This window comes from Camarhynchus parvulus, chromosome 1A (assembly GCF_901933205.1).
Source record: "Camarhynchus parvulus chromosome 1A, STF_HiC, whole genome shotgun sequence".
Taxonomy (NCBI): Eukaryota; Metazoa; Chordata; class Aves; order Passeriformes; family Thraupidae; genus Camarhynchus; species Camarhynchus parvulus.
The window spans coordinates 56,351,620-56,374,872 of NC_044586.1; the positions used below are offsets into that span (position 1 = coordinate 56,351,620).

The 23,253-nt window shown below is 36.2% G+C and overlaps 2 protein-coding genes across 3 annotated transcripts in view; one reads left to right on the forward strand and one right to left on the reverse strand.

Moving 5' to 3' along the window:
* COG5 (component of oligomeric golgi complex 5) overlaps positions 1 to 23,253 on the forward strand; it is a 172,281-nt gene that overhangs the window by 11,854 nt on the left and 137,174 nt on the right. The gene's annotated exons all lie outside the window — the stretch shown is intronic.
* Positions 15,403 to 21,411, reverse strand: GPR22 (G protein-coupled receptor 22). Of its 2 annotated transcripts, XM_030960409.1 has the most exons (3): positions 20,959 to 21,324; positions 18,895 to 19,950; positions 15,403 to 17,002 (listed from the first exon to the last, which is right to left on the reverse strand). In XM_030960409.1, exon 3 carries the CDS (start codon positions 16,975 to 16,977, stop codon positions 15,676 to 15,678), a length of 1,302 nt encoding a protein of 433 aa, XP_030816269.1. In that variant the 5' UTR covers positions 16,978 to 17,002; positions 18,895 to 19,950; positions 20,959 to 21,324; the 3' UTR covers positions 15,403 to 15,675. The 2 variants fall into 2 exon arrangements, with proteins under 2 accessions (XP_030816269.1, XP_030816270.1); XM_030960410.1 differs by lacking the exon at positions 18,895 to 19,950 and having other exon boundaries at positions 20,959 to 21,411.

Genomic DNA, 23,253 nt, shown 5'->3' on the forward strand with positions numbered 1-23,253 from the left:
TGTTTACAAATACTTGGTGTTTTCCTGAAGCTTAGCCAAGTCTGAGTAATTATTGTTGAACATGAGGGGAAATGTGTCCCCTTAGGTAACCCTTTTGAATTGGATCATGCAGTCCATGGGGGTAGCCAAGGCTTGTGGTCCTTAATTTAATCCTTCGTCCTTAGTTCTGGGTATTTATGGCCAGGTAACATACCTTGTCTACTGTCATTTCTCTCTCCATCTCCTTTCCTGGTATTTCTTCCTTTCATCTCTCTTACCTCTCTATCTTTGTCACCCTTGGCTGGTTGGCATTCTTCCTGCTTCCCAGCTGGCCATGCCTCCCAGCATGGTGTGGATGGGAGCACCCCCCTGAGGACCTACTGTTGCAGGGAATTGGAGGTGCCTGTCCCATGTGGAGAGGCAGTGACTGCTGGCTGTGGGGTAGCTCTGTTCCAAGGGGAGGAGAGCTCAGGGGGCTGCCCTCAGCATGGGTCAGGGTTCTGCTGTGGGAGTCAGCAGGGAGTGTGGGGTATGGCTGGGGAAGTGCTGTGCTGTGCTTCTGGACTTGGAAAGCATCGGGATGGGTGGGCTATCTCTAGCAGAGAGGTGGTGGGGGTGGTGGTGGTGGTGTGTGGCAGGAGAGCACTGGGGATGTGGTGGCTTGGGGTGAGACTGTGCAAGTGCTGTGCTTCAGGAAGATGGGAAATGTGATGTGCTCTGAGAGTGGGAAGCATGGGAACAGCACTGAGAGCTGGCAATTCAGTTGGTGAGATATGAAAGCTTTGGGGAAATGCTGCAACATCTGATGGTAGTAAATAGGTGGTAGACATGAGTGGTGTGAAAGCCTGGTATTGGATAGGGACCTCTGTGTCACAGAGGCTTGCTTTCATGTCCCAGATGAATACTGATCTGTGGTTTTAGCCAGATATTCCTGAATATCCCTTTCATCTCTTGTTCAAGGAAAAAATAATTCCATTGTTTATTACCTTTCTGTTATACATGTGGTGCAGAGTAATTTCTGCTTTGTCAAACTCAGCCCTGTGATATTACTGTGAAAGCTTTGCACTTGCTGTGGTAAGATACCTTCCATTGCTTCTAAGGTATTCTGTGCAGAATCTTGAGATAACTGTCAAGTTTTTTTTAATGTACTGCTATGTGCATATTATATATGCTATGTGTATGTTTATATATATTTATGTATGTAATGTGTGTATGTTTGGGGGACACAAATGTGCATGTTTAGGTATGTATTTAACATATGTTCCTGTAGCTGATCTATGTTAGTTCCATCACAACTTTTACTTAGTTGTGTACTGAAGTTTATTTTGTAGTGATGGAAAAGGCTATAGTAAATATATAGAATATGTGAATTAGGTAGAAATATGTGTCAATTTGAGAAACTACAAGAAACAGTAGCTTTTACTGAGAAGCAGTTTTTTTCTGACCTGACTTCCTTAAGCAAAGGAGCTCTAGAACAAATAAGCTATTTGTTAGAGTCTGTATAAGAGTGCTGTTAAATAGTAGGACGCACAGATTTATCAAGAATGAATCCTGTTTAACCAACCGTATGTTCTTTGTTGGCAGCATAACAGGCCTTGGGACTGGAGAGATCAATGACTGTCTTGTAGTTTGATTTAAATAGGGCTCTTGACACCATTGATTTAAATAGGGCTCTTGACACCGTGTCACACTACAGGATTGGCAATAGAATCCAGATGAAAATGTCATGCAGTGAATGCAGAAGTTCAGAGAAAACTGTACCCCAAAAGCCTTCATCTGTTGTTCACTTACCAAGCAATATATCAAGCAGGGTGTTGCTAAAATGTGTTCTGTAGCTGGCTTGTATTTTCATTAATGAGTTGTGTGATGTAATATGACATATATCCTTATTAAATTTACTACCAATAATCAAGCAGAGAAGAATGGGAGGTATGTTGGGAAACAGGATTAGAATGAAAAATATTCTTAGCGAATTGGAGATACGTCTTACCTGAACTGATTTTATTTCTCTTTCAGACAAGTGCAAAGTCCTCACAGTAAATAGTTCTAGTTAAGAGGGAGAACAGGAGAAATGACTAAACGGATTACAGTTCTGCTGAGAGGTTGATAGTTCCTCACAAATTGAGTGCAAGCCACTTGTCCATTTATTTTGTAGCAGTGTGACATTGTTGGCAATAAAGTTTGTGCTGATATTTGTAAGGAGGGGTATTGTGTGCAAGGCACTTGAAAATAATCTTTTGTTCATGCTTCAAACAGAGTATCAAGTCTCTTTTGAAGCACCTCATTGAAGGAAGATGTATGTTAATTAGAGAAACTCCTAAGCACAGCAGCAATGGTGGCTGAAGGTCTTGAGGATAGTGGGTGAAGGAGCTGGAACTGTGTGGCTGTGTTTTGGAGAAGAGGGGAGTGAGAGGGAGAGTAATGTTCTTCAGATGAACAAAGGTTTTTCAGATAGGAAGAGATTAAATGGCTCTCCATATGCACTGCGATTTAAACAGTAAGTAATGGGCCTGAAATGAAGCAAAGGAATTTTTTTTCTGAAATATTAGGAAAGAGTTCTGCCAGAAATTATAGTTTCAGGGGAGCTGTGAAACAGTTTTGAAGCCTTTTTAAAAGTGTTTTAGACAAAGCATGTACCAGGAGTGAAATCATGTAGTCATGGAATAGCTTGGGTTGGAAGGAATCTTTAAAGCTGATCTAGTTCAACTCCTCTGCAATAAGCAGGGATAATTAGATAGGGATGATTTTGCCTTGAAGTGGGAGGACTCAGTGAGGTGATCTGCTCCCAGTCCTTTGTGTCTCTTGGAGATATTCCCCTCCTTCCCCATTTTTTTGTTTGTTTGGTTGGTTTTGCTTTTAAATTTTTTTTTAATTGGCATGCTTCATATAAAATGTTCTTCACAGGTTGGTTTGTTGGGCATTGTTCCCAGATACCACCTGGAATATTATTAGAACAGTGTGACAGGAAATTTCATGCCATCACTTCAGCCTCTTCTTATCATTCCTTTAGATGAGATAGAAAAATTTCCTCAAAGACCTTCATCTCAACCCTCTGACACAATTACTTCTCTTCTGGTTTTGACTGACATTCACATAAACTTCACATAGTTCATTGTGTTACTTGAGTGCTGCAAAAACTGACCCTCAAAAGCTATTATGTCAGTCTGGGCTAGGAGAATGCAGTGAGCAGGAAAAGGAAGGTGATACTGACTGTGTGAATGTAAGTGTCTTGTGTCTATTTTTTTCCCTTTTTCTGGGAAAGAAGGCAAGCTGCCTGACTGTTTTTAAGAAAGATGTTACTGTATTTCTCTTTCAGTTTTTTAGTATTTGGGATGAGTGATGAATATTGTTATGTGTTTATCTAAATACTAAGCACTACTTAGTATTCAGGAGACAACAGTATTCAGGAAACAACAGTTTTAATTTGTTGTTTTAGTGGTAAGTATTAAGCTAGTTTATTTTATACTAGTTAGCTCTATCTGTTGCCAGGTAGAATTACCTTTAATTGTGGTTTCCACAGTGTACCTTATTATTTGAATATTAAAATAGCCTAAGTAGCCTAGCTAATACACAGTGACTTATTCTGAAGTGATTGCAGATTGGCTGGCTGCAATATTTGTTCCTCAGGTTAAATATTGTTGTCTAAAAGCTGTTTCATTTTAGCTGCTACAATTTTTGCAGTAACATTCAATATGTGTTATGTGTCTGTACACAAGTATTACTAAACTTGCAATGGTAAACTGTCTGAACACCTGCCATGGATACTGTGGCAGCTCTCTTTCACTGCCGCCTTCTTCCTGTATTCTGCTCAGTCATGAACTTCATTTTTTTTTCTTCTGTTCCCAGCAATAATTTACAGTGTATGATTGCCAAGCCAGATCTTGTGTTGACTGCTGTTAAAGTGAGGATGGACTTGGCTACTGTCATGTCAGTGAAGTCTTTCACTGCTGGTAACAGAGCAGACAGATTTGGTGGTAATAATACTGCTGTACACAGTTTCTCATAAGAATCAACACTCATTAAACTAGAGGGAAGTGTTGCTTTCATGGTACTTTTGCTTGGAGACTTAGATGCCTTACAGTTTGCTGCCTTGTGCGATATCTAGTGTCCCCAAAATAATATAGCATGTCTGTAGCACAATGCATTGTTCCGTAGGGGTAAGTGAACTGATTTGATTAATAGAAATTACATGGCTTGGATTGCATGACTCTTTGCCTGGGGTAATTAGTCTTGCTGAGAGTGACTGAATTGTATTACTGGCTCAGAGCCATCTGCATTAGTGCCACTGCTTCAGGTGGTGCATCTGCATCCATAGGAAGTGCAAATATCCTGCTAAAACATTTTTCTTCTGTCCCTGGTGGTGTTAACAGTAACACTGCCAGACCTTGACTGAAGTGGTCTGGACTAAAAAATACCGTGCCTTTCTGTAGCTGAATGTAATCTCCATGTTCTTCAATTCCATGTTCCTTTCAGTTGAGTTGGTTTTTATTTTGCTTTATGTTTTTTGTGAGATTCTGTTACCATAAGATGGAAGATAATGCAAAAATTTGATGTGCAAATTTTTATTTGTAGTATTCCAGGCCAAAAAAAACCCCTTTCTGTTGGGAAAGTTAATTTTTTTCTTGTTGGCTTTTGAAATAAAGTACGTTCTTGGTGGTATGTTAGAAGTTCATTAATTTGAAACAGTGACTGTAAGATACCAAATTAATGTGCATGTAATAGAATGATTTTCAAAACTTAATACATTTTTTCATTATCAGGAGGCCACTAGTGTAAGACCTCTTTATCTTCTTTGAGCAAGGCAGACAGAGCATACAGATTTTATCATCAAATTATGTTTTGCTGCGACTAGGATTCCTAGCTTGGAAACCTGATGTTAGACAAAGCATTTTACATTAATATTTCACGTGTTTTACCTAATGTCTGGCATGCATTCTTCTTCTAAGCATTTCAGTAGAGCTCACTAAACAATTACAGGCACATGAGAGAAAAAACTTAAGTTTGAATTGATGCAAGAAAAAAATCCTATTGCAGTTTTGTTTTTCAGCATGTCCTTTAAATTACCAGGGTTTCGAATTTCATTTTCTTTATGCATACAGTTCAAGAAAAAGAATCAAAGTATGTTTGTAATTCTGGGATTTCTTCATGCCTAGTTTCCATTAAACAGCCATTAACTAGTTTCAAGTTTGCTGTATTAAGTGAAACTATTTTTTCATGTAAGCATTAAGTTTATTTCTGGTATTGATGAGATTAATCTTTTAGCTGTAACTACTCAAAAAATTTGATTTTGCCATACTATTAAGTGTTTGGTAAGTTTAGTCTCAAGCGCATAGGCCTTGTTGGAGGGCTGTGTGTCAGATGTTTTAAAATGGGTTTAGTATTCCACTTTCTATCGTGGTGTTAACCTGTTCCTAAGGGATATGTTACTGACAACCCAGTAGTAAGGCTGTGTCAGAAGTTAATTATGGTGTGTTCAAGTTGCTTTTGCTGTAGCATGGGGAGTATTTCTAAAAGTTTTTATCCATATTCCAGGTCTAGCAAAGACTACTTCTGTCTTTTGCTTTTTTCTTTTTCAGTTACAGATGTCTACACCTTTTGTTCCTTAGATTTCTAAATAGCTTTACTCTTTCCAGCTCCCTGTCATCTGTTCCCTAAATCTGATTTCTGCTATTTCATTATTAAGATCAGTTATGACTTTTATTGTATGATCTAATGTATAGAAGTTTTGGTTTTGGCCTGTATTACATTAAGCTAGGCTTCAGCAGGTACAGAGTAAAATCTGGGCCTGACAGCTCTTGGTTTATTCACTTCTAACAGGTCAGAGAGCTCCAGTGGGAAAGAAATGATAGTGGACAATAAGTAAGGAATGAGAGGGGGAAATGTGATGGACTGCCACAAAGTGTTTTCTGCTTGGAGATGAATTATTGTCAGGACAGCAGAATAACTGCACCCATTATGCAGTTGATAAATTATTATGCATTTAAACTGTCTATGGACAGGCACATAAGGCACAAATGGTGTTTGCATTGGTAGCACATTCAATTCAGTGTTTGAGATTAAGCCAGTACTTCTTATTTCTTAAAATTACTGTGACTGCAGTGTTTTGCATTTGCTTTGTGATCTAGAGGCTGTATCTGGGGTTTGTAGTGTCACCTAATGCTGAAATAAAGAGGCTTGGGAATTTTGAAAGAAGAACTGATTGGAAAGGAAGAATAGAAGGAGTGATGAAAAAGGAAATTGTAGAAGATGATCTTGGCAATTACACCATCCTATATTTTTTCATTAATAGGTTTAAATGTAAGGGCCCAGTCTCATAGTTCTTTTTTTCCCAATTTTTGTTTGTTTATTTTGAAATTAGTGAATTTAAATGCGTAACTCTAAAATCTGAAAACTGTACTTGTATTCTGTTTCTCTATTCTATTCTGTTACAAAATTCTCCTTCTCCTCTAAAAGTATCCTTATAGAGCAGTAAGGAGTTATACCAAACCTGTTTCTGTTTTGCTGTTAAGGCATATTTGTTCCCCACCAGAAGGATGGCATTGCAACAAGGTTTGAACCTTGTTTTTGTTTTCCCCATTGATCTTTTCAAGTGTTTGAGTAGTAAGTATTTTTGTATTTGTTAGCTAAGGTGTGTCATAAGAGTGGAGATATGAAAGGATTTGAGAGAACCAGCAACACAAATAGGCTTGTATTTATGAATTGATTTTCCATTGCAGAGGTTCTTCTGTTCGGTAGGTGGGGCACATGTATTTAGCCAAACTTGAAAGCTGGAAGCTTGCTGAGAAGACAATATTAGGTTGTGAAATACTGGCTTTTTGGCAATCAAGGCAGAGGGTACTCCTGGCTGAAGGCCTGTTCTAATGTAGTGACAAAGCAACGACAACAACTACAACTGGAAAACAATGTATAAATACCACTGAATGCATTGCAAATATAGATTATAGGTATGAAAAATCTAAAATATTGCAAAAAAAAAGTAAATCCATGACTGACTGGAACCAGAAAGACACCTCTCATGGAATAACCTTATTAGTGTAGTAGTTTCCAGATTGTTCATAAAGATGGAGAATACGAGGACTTTTCAGTAAGTGCTCTTGTTTTCTGTTTGAAGACAAAGTAATTTGTTCTTCCATAGAGTAAGGATGCCAGCAGCTAACAAGGTTGTTACACAAAAGTGCTGAGTTACCAGAGACATTAGTTTGTAATTCTTTACTGGATAGGGAAGGAGAAAGTCCAGCTTGTGTTGTTTCAGCATTTAAAAGGAGAGAATATTTCTATTGATATCAATATCAAGTAGATACAAAGCTACTCTAAAAAAATAGTAGGCAAGTTGAATTCATTTGAAAGAAGAATTCAGGGCTGTAAAGCTGAATTAATGATAGTCAATTACCTTTTTATGAAAAATATGTGTTGTCAAACAAATTTGTGTGTTTTGCTTACTGAATTAATGCAATTGTGTAGATGCATTATAGATTTATGTACATAAATTTATATGACTTAAACCTCCCTTTAAGTTATTTTTCCCCAGAGCAGATATTTAAAAAAGCTATATTCTCCTCATCTCAGAGTTGCTCTACATTCTTAGTAGATGATTTTGTTACTAGGGGAGCTGGAAGAGAGAAAAAGTGGTAACTAAACTGTAAAGCTTTGGAGTTGGACCGTGTCCTTGCTGGGATTGCTTTACCAATGTTGTTTCTGTTCTTGCATTCATGCAGCTGTGTCAGACAAATCTGTACTTGTGCAAATGGTGTAGGGAATTGTGCTCTACAGATAAAAACAGTTTTGTGGTTACCTGTGAATAAATGCAATTATACATGTCACAGTGGGTGATTAAGTGGGCCCTTTTTCATGAAGATTAAGACTGTAGAGGTGCATTCATGGGGAGAAAAATAAAGGACCTGCAGAAGGGCTCTTGGATTAGCAGGAAAGGAAATGGCAAGAGCTAAGGACTGGAAAATGAGGCCTGGCAAATTCGGAAGTATAAAATAATTGAAAAATTGGATTATATACACAAATTTGTTGTAATTCTTCAAGTAAACACTGGTTGTTCAAATCTTAAACATAATAACCAATTCTATTGTGTTCGTTTCTCATTAAAGTATAGCCAGTTGTGGTTAAAAAGTCCAACCAAATAACTATGAAAAGTAGACCGAAGACTAATCTTTGTTCAGGCCCTGGATGGGAGCCAGTATCCCTATTGTTACTAGTTATCCCTGTAACTATTGTTACTGTTGTCTTGCCTAAAAGATCAGTGAAGGTGTTACTGGATGTAACACAAAGTAATGAGAAGTGTAGAGTAAGATTTCATTCTTCATAGGAAACAGCTTTAAAATGGGCTGTTTTCACAGGAGTAGTTTTTTCTCTTTGTCGCCCAACTCATACACATAATTTTCACATATTGTTTAAGCATTTTATCATCTCTGCTCAGTTATTGTTTGAAACATAAAATAGTCCCGTTGTCTTATGTGTTTACCTTTCAGGCCCAACCTTCAGTTATTCACAGGCATTAAGTCTAATTACTGACTTAGTTGTCTTAAAGTTAGGCCTTCTTCAGCTGAAAGCCAGCAGGGTCTCGTACCTTTTTTCATGTGATCTCAGGGAAAAAATGTGGAAACCTTACCTCATTAAAAGAAGGAACTTCCTATTATTTTGAGAACATACTGTTTCTCTGCCAGGTTGTCTACAACTTCAAAGATTCCACCCTTGCCCAGTTTTAGCAGACCTGATTAGCAAACTAGAGTTGCAGAAACTTTTGAATGGAAAAAAAAATTGGGACACAAGAAAAAAAACAATGACTGAATCAAAAGTTTCCCACTTTTATTTTAGTTTATTTAAACGGCTCTGAAATCTTCACTGTATGCTGTAAAACTGAGGCAAGGTTTATTAGAAGCTTCTGAATATATTACTCTTTTAAAAGATGTCTTTAACTTGTCTTCATGTGCACTTTTCTGTACTTCATCGCTGTTTGCTGCAAGTGCAGATGAGCTGTATACTTCCATTTTAATAGTTTTAATAAAGAAGTTTATATGTCCATAATGTAATCTTTACCCACAGATTCTCTTCATAGAATCACAGAAGGGTTTATTTGGGAAGGGATCTTAAAGACCACCTGCTTCCACCCCCCTGCTGTGAGCTTAGACACCTTCCACTAGACCAGGTTGCTCAAAGGCCCATCCAACCTGGCCTTGAATACTTCCAGGGATGGAGGTTCCAGAGCTTCTCTGGGCAGCCTGTTCCTGTGTCTCACCACCCTCACAGTAAAGAATTAATTCCCAACATCTAATCTAGACTTACCCTGTTTCAGTTTGAAGCCATTCCCCTTTGTCCTGTCATGAATGCTCTTGTAAAAAAGCCTCCTTGTAGGTCCCACTGATACTGGAAGGTGCTCGGAGGTCTCCTCAGAGCCTCCTCTTCTCCAGGCTGAACAACCCCAAATCTCAGCTGTGTTCATTGGAGAGTTGCTCCAGCATTCTGATGTCTCCATGGCCATTCTGAACTTTCTCAGGTCAACATGTTTGATGGATTGTGGCCCCAGAGCTGGACACAGCACTCCAGGTGAGGTCTCATGAGAGAAGATAGAGGGAGCCTCACCTGCCTCTTCCTGCTGGCCAGATTCCTTTGATGCTGATGGGCTTCCTTTGACTTTCTGGGCTTCAGGTGCACATTTCTGGGTCATATTGAGCTTCTCCTCAACCGTTTTTCATGTCTTTTGTTTTGCTTGGTCTTGTTCATTCATAGGTCTCATTTACTAGCTGTTAGAGCTCTTCGCAGGAGTAATAATCTTCCTCATTTATTAAGGTGTTTTACAACAGCAGTGCTCACACTCACCTTTTGTTTTGTGATGATGCATACATGGCAAATAGTGTTTCCTTTCTTTTTTTTTTTTGCCTTAAGTGTGTTTTCAGTCCATTGTAAATGCAGCCTAGTACACAAATTATCAGTGATTTGTAATAATTTAATTGATAATTTATACTTGTAATAACTTACTAATGTGGGAAGATGTCCTTTTCTCCTCCTTATCCCTTCTTCTCTTTATTTGTGACAGGGATCTGTGAAAAATATTTTGAAATAAAATTTGAAAGAAAACTGTGGTGCAGAGTAGCAATAAGTTACTGTGCTTTTTTTCCTCCCCACTAATTGAATTGAAATTGAATTTCATTTGAAGTAAAATCTCACAACAGATTGTGAGAGTTCCTGGTGCAGTTAAAAGTAAAACTGTGCTAATACAGCTATGTTAATAGCAGTTTGACATAGCCAGAGTGACAGATTTTACAGCAATGTTGTTTCAGCAGTGACATTGATTTGTTTATTAGATATGGTATCAGGTTAAACTGTTACAATATATGGTAGGAAGTTAGAGATTTGTATCAGGGTAACAGAAACCAAACGTATATTTCCAAAATCCCATCTTGGAACGAAACACGAGTGTGCTGTGTGCCAACAGCTTTGTGCTCTCAGCCTGCCTGCCTGCTTGCCTGGCTACAGTGTCAGGAAACAGAATGTGGATATAGAAAAGCTTAGATGCAAAGGATACAATTCATTCAAACTATAAAAAGAATTGGTTTAATAATTTCAGGTTGTGTACCTATCACAAAACTTCCACTGTAAATCTCCTGTTTTTTCATTTCAAGTAGATTTCTTTTCATTGTGTGAGAATTTCTTTGTAAAATAGGAAAACAAGATGATACAGAAATCTATAAAGTAAATACACAAGAAGATATTTCTCCCATTCTGTTTCAATTTATAATAATCACTGAAGTATAATTTTAGCAAAGAATATAAATATGCCTAATGATATATCTCCTTCAATTTATTATTCTACAAAAATAATTAAACTGTGATAAAGAAGCAATAGTTAAAAACATGCTGTGGTAGTGAAACACACTCTAAGCATCCAGATGAGCTGAAGTTATCTGACTGACTAAAGAAAAATTCAATAGCATATTTTAAAATGTATCACTGGGAGCACATGCTTATCCTTTCAGGTCTTTTCTTGTAATGCTTGTACTCTGTGTGTACTTTGTACTTTATCTGTAGGAAAAGAGGTAATAGAATGCTTTTGGTTTGTCAATTATTCTTTGTATATTTTGTTAAATCAAAAGCCTTTTCTGGAGTTGCTATTCATCTTGCTCCCCCTCTCCTCCCAGCAATTTTGGCACAACCACGTATCACACTCAATGATTCAAAGACAAGTTCTTATTTTTTTGGCTGCTACAACCTGAAAATTAAGGTTAGCATTTTTCCCACAGCAAGTGTGTGTTGCCCTCTGCCTTTCTGTGGTCCTGATGGCCCTAGCTGCCTTAGAGTGCTTCCTTCTGCCCTTTTCCACTGGACCTGTACTCTTCTTCTTCATATCCTTCTTCTTTAACACTTACTGGCTCTGAGTGATTCTCATTTTCCTGTTAGTATGTGGTTTTTTTTTTTTTTTAACCTTCCCCCACCAAAACAAAACCCAAACCCTGGATTTCATTTTCCTTCTTGAATTGCACAAGTGTTCTGTGAAGTAGAAAAAGGAGATGGTAATTATAGAGTCAGATTCTTCTTTCCTCTTGGTGTAAGACAAATACATTCAGTGATATAACGGCAGAATGTGTGAAGTAGGAGTGGAATTCAGCTCTTATAAGGCTGGAAAATTTTAAGACAGAAGCTGATTGTTCTTAGCTGTATATTGGAGGTATTTTGTCTGAATAATGGATAACAGAAGAGTAATTTAGCATATTCTAGATTTTTTAATACTGCATTGAAACTTTACTAAAGAATGCTGTATTCTGTCCTTTCAAAAGAGTTTGATGGCAATTGGCAACTAAAACATTTTTTGTAGGAAACAAACATAAGTCTAGAATATTTAACCGTCAAAGAAATTTGATAGTTAGCACATACATCACTTTAAAAAGAAGTAGTGCAATATAGTATATTTAATGGTTAACACCATTAAAACAGAAATTAACGCCATTAATTAACACCATTAAAACAGAAATGTTCTTCTATCTGGGTAAATTCTGTAGCCTTTCAAAGAATTATTTAACTTAAAATGAAAAAAATCCAACAAGGGTGGGGAAGACAGGATGTTTAAATTTATGTCTGGTGGGACATAGTGCCTGTCAGTTCAGTTCAGTGATAGTCTTACCAAACCTCCTTCATATAAATAAAAACTAGATCCTGATGTTAAACCCACCTTTTGGTGTGTAAAAATAAATAATAATTATGTATGACATACATGTATGTATTTATGTAACAATGAAGGGAGGTGAATTGATCTGATGTGTATCCAAGTGCATACATTTTTAATCTAATATATTTAGAAAGTACAGAAGTGACTGCTATTCCCTTGGCACTAATAAAGTAAACAGAACTTCCGACCATGTGTGGATTACATGCCTTATAATCCATAAAAATTGTTTTGTACTGGAAACTAGATGTTTGTGATGTACTCTGTTTCACAAGTTTGTGATGTACTAGTGTGTGAAGGTATGCTTCTTGAATATCCTAATAGATTCTGGCACTGCACTCTGCTTATTTTGGCATTTTTAGTGTGGGATAACCTCATTTTACAATGTAAAATTGAATGGAAATGCATTTGCAGTTAAAAAACAACATAGTCAGATACCAGCTAATACTTTAGAGACAGAGAACGTGTAGAAATTGGCACTGCTTGCTTGTGCTTCTGAGATGTGTTTGCTGGAATTAATATTTTTGGAGTCCTGTACAATTCTGCTTGCCTTAGGCTGAGTGGTGTGAAATGTAATTGAACTAATGATTCACTGTGGTGAGATCATTTTAAAGAATGTAGTGGGCTTCTTATTGTACATTACTATGGCATAAATTTGCCCTTTTTTCTTCAGCGATGCTGCCTCTTTGCATTCTGTTTTAGTCTATCTGTCAAGCACCCACACCGTCATATCACTCCTGAAATCCTCTTGTGTCTGTAGGATATGTAGTGTGTCTTCACAATTTACTTTTTATTTTGTCTTGTGTTAAATTTGTCATGTGGTACGGATAATCTATGGTTCTGTTTTATGATGGCTTCGGCGTGTAGGTAGGATGGCACATATTCTTACTTGTATTCCTTCCTGCTGTATGTAGAATTTTCTTCTGCAGCCCTCAAAGTGTACTCCAATGTAGTCAAAGTCCTTTTTTAAAATTTATTGAAGATGAGGAATAGTAAAAATGAAGCTGCTTATATTCATAAAGGCAATCAATGAGTGTGATCGACACAGCCTTTGAAACTGGTCTGAATCTCTTTGGGCAATTCCTAGGCTGCTCTTTCTCTGCTATGAAGTGCTGCTTCATTGCATCTGATTTTCTAATGAATGAGCTTTTAACACTAAATGTGTAATTCTTGAGGTTTTATTTAATTTTAAGAAGTAAGGTTATGTTGTCAAGAAACCTTTCAAGTCTGAAAGCTTTTCTAAATGCCTTTTTCAGATAAGGACATGATGTAGACTTATTAATCTGTTCATTATCATTTCTCCTTTCCTTCTTTTTAAATGAATGAGTAGTATCTTTCATTTAAGAATGCTTTATTGGAAGATTAGTAATCACTGAAATCATGTTATGATATTAACTCTACACATCCCAGCTTCTCCTGCTTCTAGTGTTCAAAATACAGAGGGTAGCTGGAAAGGGAAAAGAGGAAGGGGTACAAAAAAGAAAAAATAATAGTTTCTGCTTAAATATTTCGGGTGCATTTATTTTCAGAAATTATTCCCAAAAGAATTTTTAAAGTGGTAAATGTGGAGGATATGGGATTAAAAAAAAAAAAGAGATTATTGCATTTACTTCCTCTCTGCAACCTCTCCAATAAGATGTAGGATTTCTGCTCTTTTAGGAAATCAGAGATAACTTGGATAAAAAAAGTGCTTTAAATGCAGTTGAATGCAGGTATTTTTGGGCCAATTTCCACAAAAAAAACCTCAGTGAAAATATGTGTGTTTGAATATGTTTCACAGTAATTTCACGTCATTTCACATCGATCAGATAATAACATTTCTAGGTAGAATTTACATGATTGTAAGTGGCTATTGTTTGTGGAATATGGAGCTATAGTATTATATTTTGAGTCTTCAGTTCTGGTAAGCTAAGGCATGAGCTCAAGTAAACTAAGCATATTGCAGGTATTTTTTTTAAGCACAAAACCAATTTTGGCAATACACATATGATTAATAATTTAGCTATGTGGTGGCAAAGAGCTTTTTGTTCCCTTAAAACTGCACCTTTTTTTATACACAACTTCAGAAAAGTGCTTTAGAAATCCTAATTTTTTATGTAATGTTTTAGTCAAACTAGCTCTCATATTCATGGGTATGATCTGCTTTTTTATATAAGATAATAGTTATTGAGAATTAGCATTTTAAATATACTGGTAGCTGGTGACACACTGATCAGTTTATGTAACAAGAGGAGTGAAATCATGCTCATTGATTTTGCAGGTTTTTGTTTTGTTTCCCCCTCCCTGCCACTGTTTCATTGAAATTAAGAAATTTTTAAGCATGGCATGATGCAAGCAACTTGACAAATTTATGTTTGGATAAATATCTTAATTCTTGCTTACAGTGCCATGGATGATGATAACTTCATAAGGCTTCTTGATACTTCAATGCAGGTTTAGGATGAAATTGAAGAAGACAGTGTAGAACAAAGGTATGCCATGGCTGCCCGGGAAATGCAGGAATACGGTAGCTGGCAGTATTGGTGATTGGTTTGTGACAAGGCAATTGCATGGCTAGAGCTGAACATAGTGGAGAATAATAAAGTTATCAAAGACAGGAAAATGATCTTCTACTTTAGCTGTGGCGTTTGACAATCATATCGATGTAGATAGACGCAATGAATGAAAAATTCCTGTGTGAAAGGTCCTTGTGTCACACTAGAGGTCGGTCTGAAAAATCTAAACCTTTGCACAGGATTGACTCTGTTGGTTGTCTTTTAGCATCAGCCAAATTTTCTCATCCGTGCCTTTTTCCTTCATTTAGCCTTTTACTCCTGCCCTGTTCTTTTTAATTATTCAAATTGTGAATTTTCCACGTAGAAATTGTAGATCTGAGATTGTATATGCAAAACCTTTTACTTTTCTTAAAAGTACTGTCAAGTTTTGGACCAGCATGAATTTTTTTCCTTGTATCAAAAGTTTCTGAACCATTCACTGAAGGACATAATGTAAATGGCTTTTTCTGTGCATGGTAGTTGCATATTGGAGAAGACTGAAGTAAGTGGGGTATCTAAATATGAGGTCAAAATGCATCCAGGTTGTAGCTGCATAATATTCAGAATACTCTGATCAATATTGTGTATGAATTAAATTTAAAAACCGTATTGTACAAAATGGTGAATTTGTGCTATAGAAAATTATTCCCAAGTGTAATTTTTACTTAAAAATTATTTTATATTTACAGAGAAACTGAGCCATACAAATATTTTTAAAAGTTTGCACTTCTTTAAGGCTATTTATTTTCTAAAAAAAGAGGACTTGAATATTTTTGACAAATATACACATGGTGTTACGCTAACAAACAGCCATGCAACATATATCTTACATAATGAAGAAATTGAATATACAAGACCTACTCTATTTAACATATATATTGAAAATATACAGTCTCGCCAATAGTTAAAAAAGTTTTTCTTATTTGGCAGTATTTTTTTTTTTTACAATTTGTTCAAATATTCCGTTTGATGTGTTTTGGTGAATACTGAAATCTAGTCAGTGACAACCTGAGGTACTAAACATTTCTGTCTTACTTCGCTGTCTTCAAAGGTAATCTTTTTGTTCCTTTTAGGCTCTATCCATGAGTTGTGTATTACAGCGTTATTTGGCATGGGATCTGCTTCCACTATTGAAACAACTCGCTTTTTCATCTTGCTTTTCAGAACTTTCTGAAACTTTTGCCTTGTGAATGCGTAAAGTAGAGGGTGAAATATAGTTGTTCCATATGCCATTACTAGAAAACATAATCTCAACTTTACCAAAAGGTCACTTGGGCCCAAACATAAGATAGTGGTGTTTAAAACAGAGATGGGTGTCCAGCAGAGAAGGAACGTTGAGATGATCAGAAGGGACATTCTGAAGACTCTCTTTTGCCGTTCTCGCCGCTCCCGGTGCCGTTTCACAGCTCGACGCAGAGCAATTATGACGGACACGGAAGTCCTTACACCAAAGACGACGTTTTTTCCTGCACTGCTGTGGGACACATCCGTAGTCTCATGCTGCGTGGTCAAAGAAATAGTTTTTTTCTTTCTGTTTTTCTTCTTTTGTCCCGTTGTAAATCTTGTACCAATCCGAATATTTAGGGCCTGGAGTATTTTAGTGTATGTAATTAGCATTACTACAACAGTGAAGAAAAATATTGGGATCTGAACGAGAATGTGGTAGTACATTCCTAGCTCAGTGTGGTACTCGTTTGTACTCACACACAGAAGTGTCTTATTTTCCCAAGTGCTTGCACTTTGAAGACTGAAGAAGTTGACTTCAATGAAAGGAATCAGGAAGGAAAAAAGTGAAATGATCCATATTGATGTCATTAATATCACAGCCCTTCCCATGGTCAGGATTCGATTAGCAGGTTTTACAGAGATGTCGTATCGGTCCAGCGTGATAGCAAAGACGTTGATTGCAGTTGAAACGCTTGCAAAAGAGACACAAGCCTCATGGAAGCAGCAGATGAGAGCAGTGTTACTCTCCAGTGAAAGCAGAAGGATAACTATAGTTAGAGGAATACATCCCACACAAATTATTACATCAAGTACATGAAGGTTCATTGTAATTATGTTACTGACAGAATTGATTAAGTTGGATTTCATACAGTAAAGTACCAGAACGGTGAGGTTGCTGCCAAGTCCCAAAACAATTTCTAACATCAAAAATCCAGTGAGAGAAACTTGAAAGCTTAATGGATATGACAGCGGTTGGTACATGTTGGTGTTGATGTCATCAATGGCATCTTGAACTGTAATGTTAGATTCGGACTGCATGTTGACTTCCAGAATGGGGGACAAACACATTCTTTTGTTGCAGCTGGTTTTTCTCCTGAAAGGTGAAATAAAATATGGAAGTATTTGATTTCTTTTTTTAACACTTATTGTAGATAAATGCTGGGGAAGGGGGGGGGGGGAGCAATATTCTTACCAAACTCTTCATTTACAGTATATTTAGAGCTTTAATTGGCATGGACTCAAAAGCCTGAAGATCTAGAATAAGGTCTTTGCTTTTTGAAAGAAAGCAGGATTTGTTTGAAAAAAGAAAAAATAGTGAAAAGCTTCCACTTAGGGAGGCAAGCCTTTGTTTATAGTGATGTGGTTTTTCACAAAGGGCTCATTTGTTGAATAAACCATACTTTGTGCATAGCCTTTGTATTGCTTTGAGGGTCATTTTAGAAGAATGTGGTTAAGTATTAACAAATTAGTGATCAAGATAATTTTAAAAAGCTCTTGTGGAAAAAAAGGGATAGGAACATGGAGCACTGTTGCTTATGTATCATAAAAAGGATGTTTAAATTATTTATGCCAATTTATCCACCTCTTTCTTGCAAGGTTTACAGTAGTGCTGTGGACTGAAATGTGATGTTCTGTAATTCACCAGATTTTAACAGAGTTTAAACCTTCTGTTCATTTTAATCTTCTGAGCATCTATGTGTATGATGCTTGCCACTACAACAGCTTTATATAAGTATATATAATTTCAAATGCAAAACTTATATGGGTTTGGGAAATTGAGTTTATTACAAAATACTACATTTCCTTTTTCTGATTTGAATTTTCAATTGCTTCAAGAAATCTATGCCTACATGGAATGGAAGAGTATTTGATTTTATTACAGAATATATTTAAGGGAATAATTTCAGCAAATAATATTTAAAAAGAAAATTGTCTATTTCAGGTTTTGATTTTGGTTTGGTTTTTTTTTTTATTTAATACAAACTACAATTAAACCAAGCAGATTTACATACATAGCATGTTTCTCTTAGGAATAAGTAAGGATCAGAAAGGAATTTATTTTATCTAGCAGATTTTTTTATTTTGTGTTTCATCTGCTTAGTTTTACACATGCGGGTAAGTTCTAAATATAGCTTCTGCATGTAATACCTGATGTTTGTATGATTTATATTGTCAGCCAGCTCTTAAGTTTGTAATTGATTGAGTAAATAAAAGAGAGGTTATTCAATTTCTTGTTATGATACTGGAGGGTTTTTTTTCTAGGTAGCTTTAAATTTAAGAGGGGACATATTTGGCATGAAAATAAATTTGAATGTCGACCTTCGTTCTATTCTGAATACATTAAAATGGATAGCACTAAGGTGAACAAAACTGAGCTCTTATAAAATGAAAGTATGAATTAAGCACACTTGGGATACAGTATGCAAATAGATTTCATCTGCAGTTCTGAAAAGCTTCAGTTGAACAATACTATTAATTGCAAATTGTATGATGAAAATTCTTGGTATTCTTCAACAGCTATTTCACATGTACCTCTTAAATAAAAAAAGATGTAAATTAGAACGTATTACTCTCAGGTGTGAAATGAAACAAGAAGTATTTCAAAAGCTTTGTTTCATTTCTAATTTAGGCAACCTCTATCTGTCTTACATTAACCCTCAGGGATATGATCTCCTCTTGCATGCTGTCCTGGCTGTGAATTGGTTTCAAGAAATCATTCCAAATGCATTGTTGAATAAATGAAGTTCTTTTGTGTTAGCAAAAGCCAGGAAGAAATCAAAAGCAGATCTGCTAAAACAAATGACAGTCTCACCCTAACATTACAGCAACCGAGTTTTTGTGAAAACAGAAAACCTCAGCTGTGTTAGGTCGCCATGAATAGATTAAGCGTCACCTCCTGGGTGCCTTGCCTGGGTTTTGGGAAGCAGAGCTGTGTGGCCAGGAGCTCGTTCCCCCAGCGCCGCGCGGGCAGCGCAGGGCACCTACCTGTTCCCTGTGCCTCAGGGGCCTGGCACAGCGTGGCAGCAGCTGGGCAGAAACTGACACATGCTGTCACTGAGAGATTTCTGACACGAACTGTGCCCTGGAAATCAAGTGGTAGCTGAGCTCTTATTTAATTTCTTGCAGGTTTTTTTGTTTTCCTTTTTTTTGTTCCTGCAGTTCAGCAGCAAAAAGTTCTGATTAAACATGGGGACTTCTTAATTGCCTCAGATACTTCTACAGACCAGGGCATATTCTGTGTATCTGTTCTGAGTTTCAAGCCAGCAGTAACAAATAAACCTTCTTTTAAGTGATGTTAATTTCCTTCCCCTGTTGCATTTTGTAGAAGCCTGTTTTTATTTTCCAGGTTTAGAGAATAATATTTTCTGATCTCTGTTTTCAGAGTGTGTGTAGACATCCTTAGTTTATGGTTGCGTATTTCTTTCTGTAATATTCCTGCTCATTACTTTTGAGTGATGGCTTAGTGAAAGAAGTTGCTATACATCATAAAATCCAGTTCATGTGCTTTGAGAGTAACCATGGGTTACCTAATTTGGTTTATTTTGATTTAAGGAGAATACATAACATCATAAAATTGAGAGAAAAATATCCATTAGTCATTATGACAAGTAAGTTATTTAATGAGTAGTATAGAAAAAGCTTGGTTAAACCTTTATTCAGCTTGCTGATGAAGTATGCATATTCTCCTTTTGGGATTTCATGTTTCATTGTCTCTTCATGCATCAGTAGTTTCCACAATTCTGGTTTTAAATTATAAATCCCTCTTTAAGAAATGCTCACCATTTTAAGAATCAATCATTGCACTCTTCTTTTAATGAAAATCTGAGCAGATGTGTTAGTCTTCCATGTATATTGTTGAAGTGTCATGCACGTAAATGGTAATGCAAGTGTGTTCCATGTTTTGTTTTTAATTCCTTTATGTCTTAAGAATACATTTTAGGGATGCATCCTGCTGCTCGTAGGTCATACAGCTACAAAGATACCCGGTCAACTGCATTCTTCATATTGTCAGTAGTAAAACTGAATTAGTTGCTGCATGCCCTTGTGAAGGGGAGGAAAAAAAAGGTTAAAAGTAGGGCTTATAATTTCAAAAAATAAAGTAATGCAAGAATGTATTTTCTAATATCACTTATGAATAAAGGATCTCTAAAATTGGACCTTATAGATTACATAAAAAATCAGTTTGCCTGCTCTCTATTTGCTAGTAAAATCATATTCTTCTGTCAGCTTACATGAATTTAGGTTTTTTGGACAAGTTTCCTGTTCTCCAGATAGTACAGGTTACAAACAATCCTGGCTAGAAGCAATAACTGTTGGATGCAGTGTCTGTGACTAAAGCTAGAAAATGTAGTTTTATAGCTCTGGTGAGCAGGTAGTTTATACATAAAATTCTCTTGTCTTTTAATGAGAAACTGAACAGAGTTAATGAGCCTTTTAAAAAATACTCTTTTGTTTAATTTGCACACTGTTATACTTTCCTTTCTTGAAATAGATGTTTAGCAAATCCATGCTTTTAATAAATGGCTTGTATGTATAGGATAACGAAAGAAATAAGTTTAAAAAAAAACAACAAAAAAGGGGTATTTCTTGAGCAATCAGAGATTAGTCATATGAGCCAACCTTCATAAAGCAATAAGTATGCACTAATTACAGACTGTCTGATCCTTCGAAGAGTAACTGAATAAATCTGAAACGTATTTAACTGCCAATATTTGGAAATACTGCTGAGGGAGGAAAAGCATATTCCCAGTTGCTTTATGTGGTTGTTTTCCCCAATACTGTATGAGCTTAAACTGTACTGTCTTCATGTTATACAAACAAAACAGGTTCTTAATATTCTATAAGACTTTCATACAGAATAACATTTTTCTATCATTATATTTTTTAATGAGGAAGGGGAAATAGCATTTAAATTTTTCCTGGTCTCAAATATAGCAATATATTACTGCTTAATATAAGTTGAATCTGACCTCTTGCCTTTTTTTCTCCAATTTCTAATTTGGTTTAATGTTGCTTATTCTGCATATCATAATAAGGAACAGGTCTTACCTCCACTAAAGATTTGGTAAATTCTCGATGCAGGTGAAGCAGTTCCAGGTTGGAGGGATTCATTTTGTTCACTTGTTAGCAGAGTAGAAGGGAAACAGGGTAATAAGCATATCTTCAAAAAATGACCTTAATGAAAATTTGTGCCTGTACTGTGCCATTGTTTCAGCATACTGCTCATGTATACAATTGCTTTAGTTCTGGTTTACAGGCTGCTGCAGTCTCCCACTCTTCCTACGGTAGAATCAATAAGCATCTGAAAATACATAATGAAAGTAATTTAACATACTGAAGGCTTCTTGTCTCCAGAGACACCACTGAGATTCAGGCTTTCTAAAAAAGAAGAGCAGTGCTTCTGAGAGGAAAGCTTGCGATGGGCAGCTTTTGCAGAATGACAGCCTACCTTGTCGCTTCTCCTCACTGCAGAGAGATGCAGTGCATTCACTAATTTTGATTGGTCAGTGATGTTGGGCTTTAATTGTGCTTCATATATGGGATTGATGCCCTCCCTCCCCCCAATTTATATAAGGATTCTTTTATAAAAGGACTAAATTTACAAATGATTTATGAATTCTGGAATATATTAAGGGTATGCCTGTTTTATTTTTACCTTTTCACTCTTTACTTTGTGTACACTGGAAACCACATGGCACTGAGAAAAAAAAGGGATTAAATGGTTATTACTTTAAAAGCTTACTACAGTCTATATTTGCCTAGTTTCCATTTCTGAGCCTTTTAGGTGTTTGAGTTTTTTGTTTGATTTTTTTTTGTTTGTTTATTTGTTTTGGTTGGTTGATTTTTCTTGTCTTGAGAACATTCTGAAATAATACTGCCTCTTTAAACCATGCTGAATTTCACCGTACATGTTTACATGCAAGTGGTCATGTAGGTTTTGTATCAATAATTTATATTCAGGACAATTTGATACCCACATGTATATTAGGAAAATTTATGCTAGGATGCACCGAGATTATTCAGACCCTGATAATTATTCAGATGTGATTATTTGGTTGATTCATGATCAGAAAAAAATTATTTTTAGGATCCATCACTATGTACAATGTATGTATAGTTGTGGAGGTTATTAATTTTGGTGAAATGTAAACTTCTAAAAAAACTTGCATGTTCCACATGAATTTTGCTAGAGACTTGACAGGTTTTTGTAAGGATGTCTTTCTTGCGTGATGTTCTTGACCTTCACTTTGCAAGGGATGTCTTTGTTTTCACTTTTTGTTTTGTCACCTATTTCTCAATCTGCTCTATCAGTATAAGCAATGCTCACAACTGCGTAATGAGAAGTGTAGCACAATACCTGTTTTAATTAGTACTGGTGCTAAATAAACCTTGGATATCATTTCAGTATAAACCCCAAAATAATATTTTTCAAAATTGGTTTGCTGAAACAAATAGTTTAGGAATATCTGAGTATAAAATGTCCTATAGGTAGTTTATAATCTCAAATGAGTGTGGGGCTTTTTTTCACCATGATTTAAAAGATTTTTAAGGTTTTTTGTAAGGTGTATAAAGTATTAAATGTTAAAGTACATAAGTAACTGTGTTAAGATGGTAGTTTGGGTCAAATTTTGATGGAGTCCTCTGGTTTTAGGTTGTTAATGCAAATACATAATGCAGTTGTGTAACTTTAATGTCTTTATTTCTTTTCTTTACTTTTTCTTTCAGCCAGCCATCCAATATATTATTTATCTTTAGGTAACAGCATACTTTATTTATTTTTTAAAATGGCTTCATATCCATCCAGCATGCTTCCTGTTCCATACTCTTTTGCACTCAGAAACCATGTAAATAAAGATTGCAGAAACTTTGAACAGAGATCACTGGGTACCAGCTGGCTATGCTGAGTAGCAGCTGATTGAGCCCTTTGAGCTGTCTCTGTATCATCTGCCTCCCAAGAGCTTGAAACCAGTGATAGCTCTTAAAGGTGATGTGATAAAGAGGATTCCTGAAATGAAAGCATAAATACTAATATATTAAAGAGATTTACTTGCTTCACTTTCAGTATGACTAAGGATAAGTAAGGAAGCCTATCTAAATTTAAACAGATGAATCTCCATCTCTCTTTCTAATTCTTCAGTATGTGCCTGAACAAAGATGGAGGTATTGGATGAGCTGTTCTGTTAGAAAAAGATGTACACACGGAGGAAGAGTGTAACAGCATTTTGGGTATATCATGAATATATGGTTCAAAGGCAGGCAAAGGGGTCACAAAAGACTACCTATATGACAGGAGGTGATATTGGCAGAAGTTTTATCTGCAAAAAGTGTTTGAGAGGAGTGATA

What these genes read in the sequence shown, in the direction of transcription:
- GPR22 (XM_030960410.1), bottom strand. Translation starts at nt 16,977, where the DNA reads ATGTGTTTGTCCCCCATTCTGGAAGTCAACATGCAGTCCGAATCTAAC.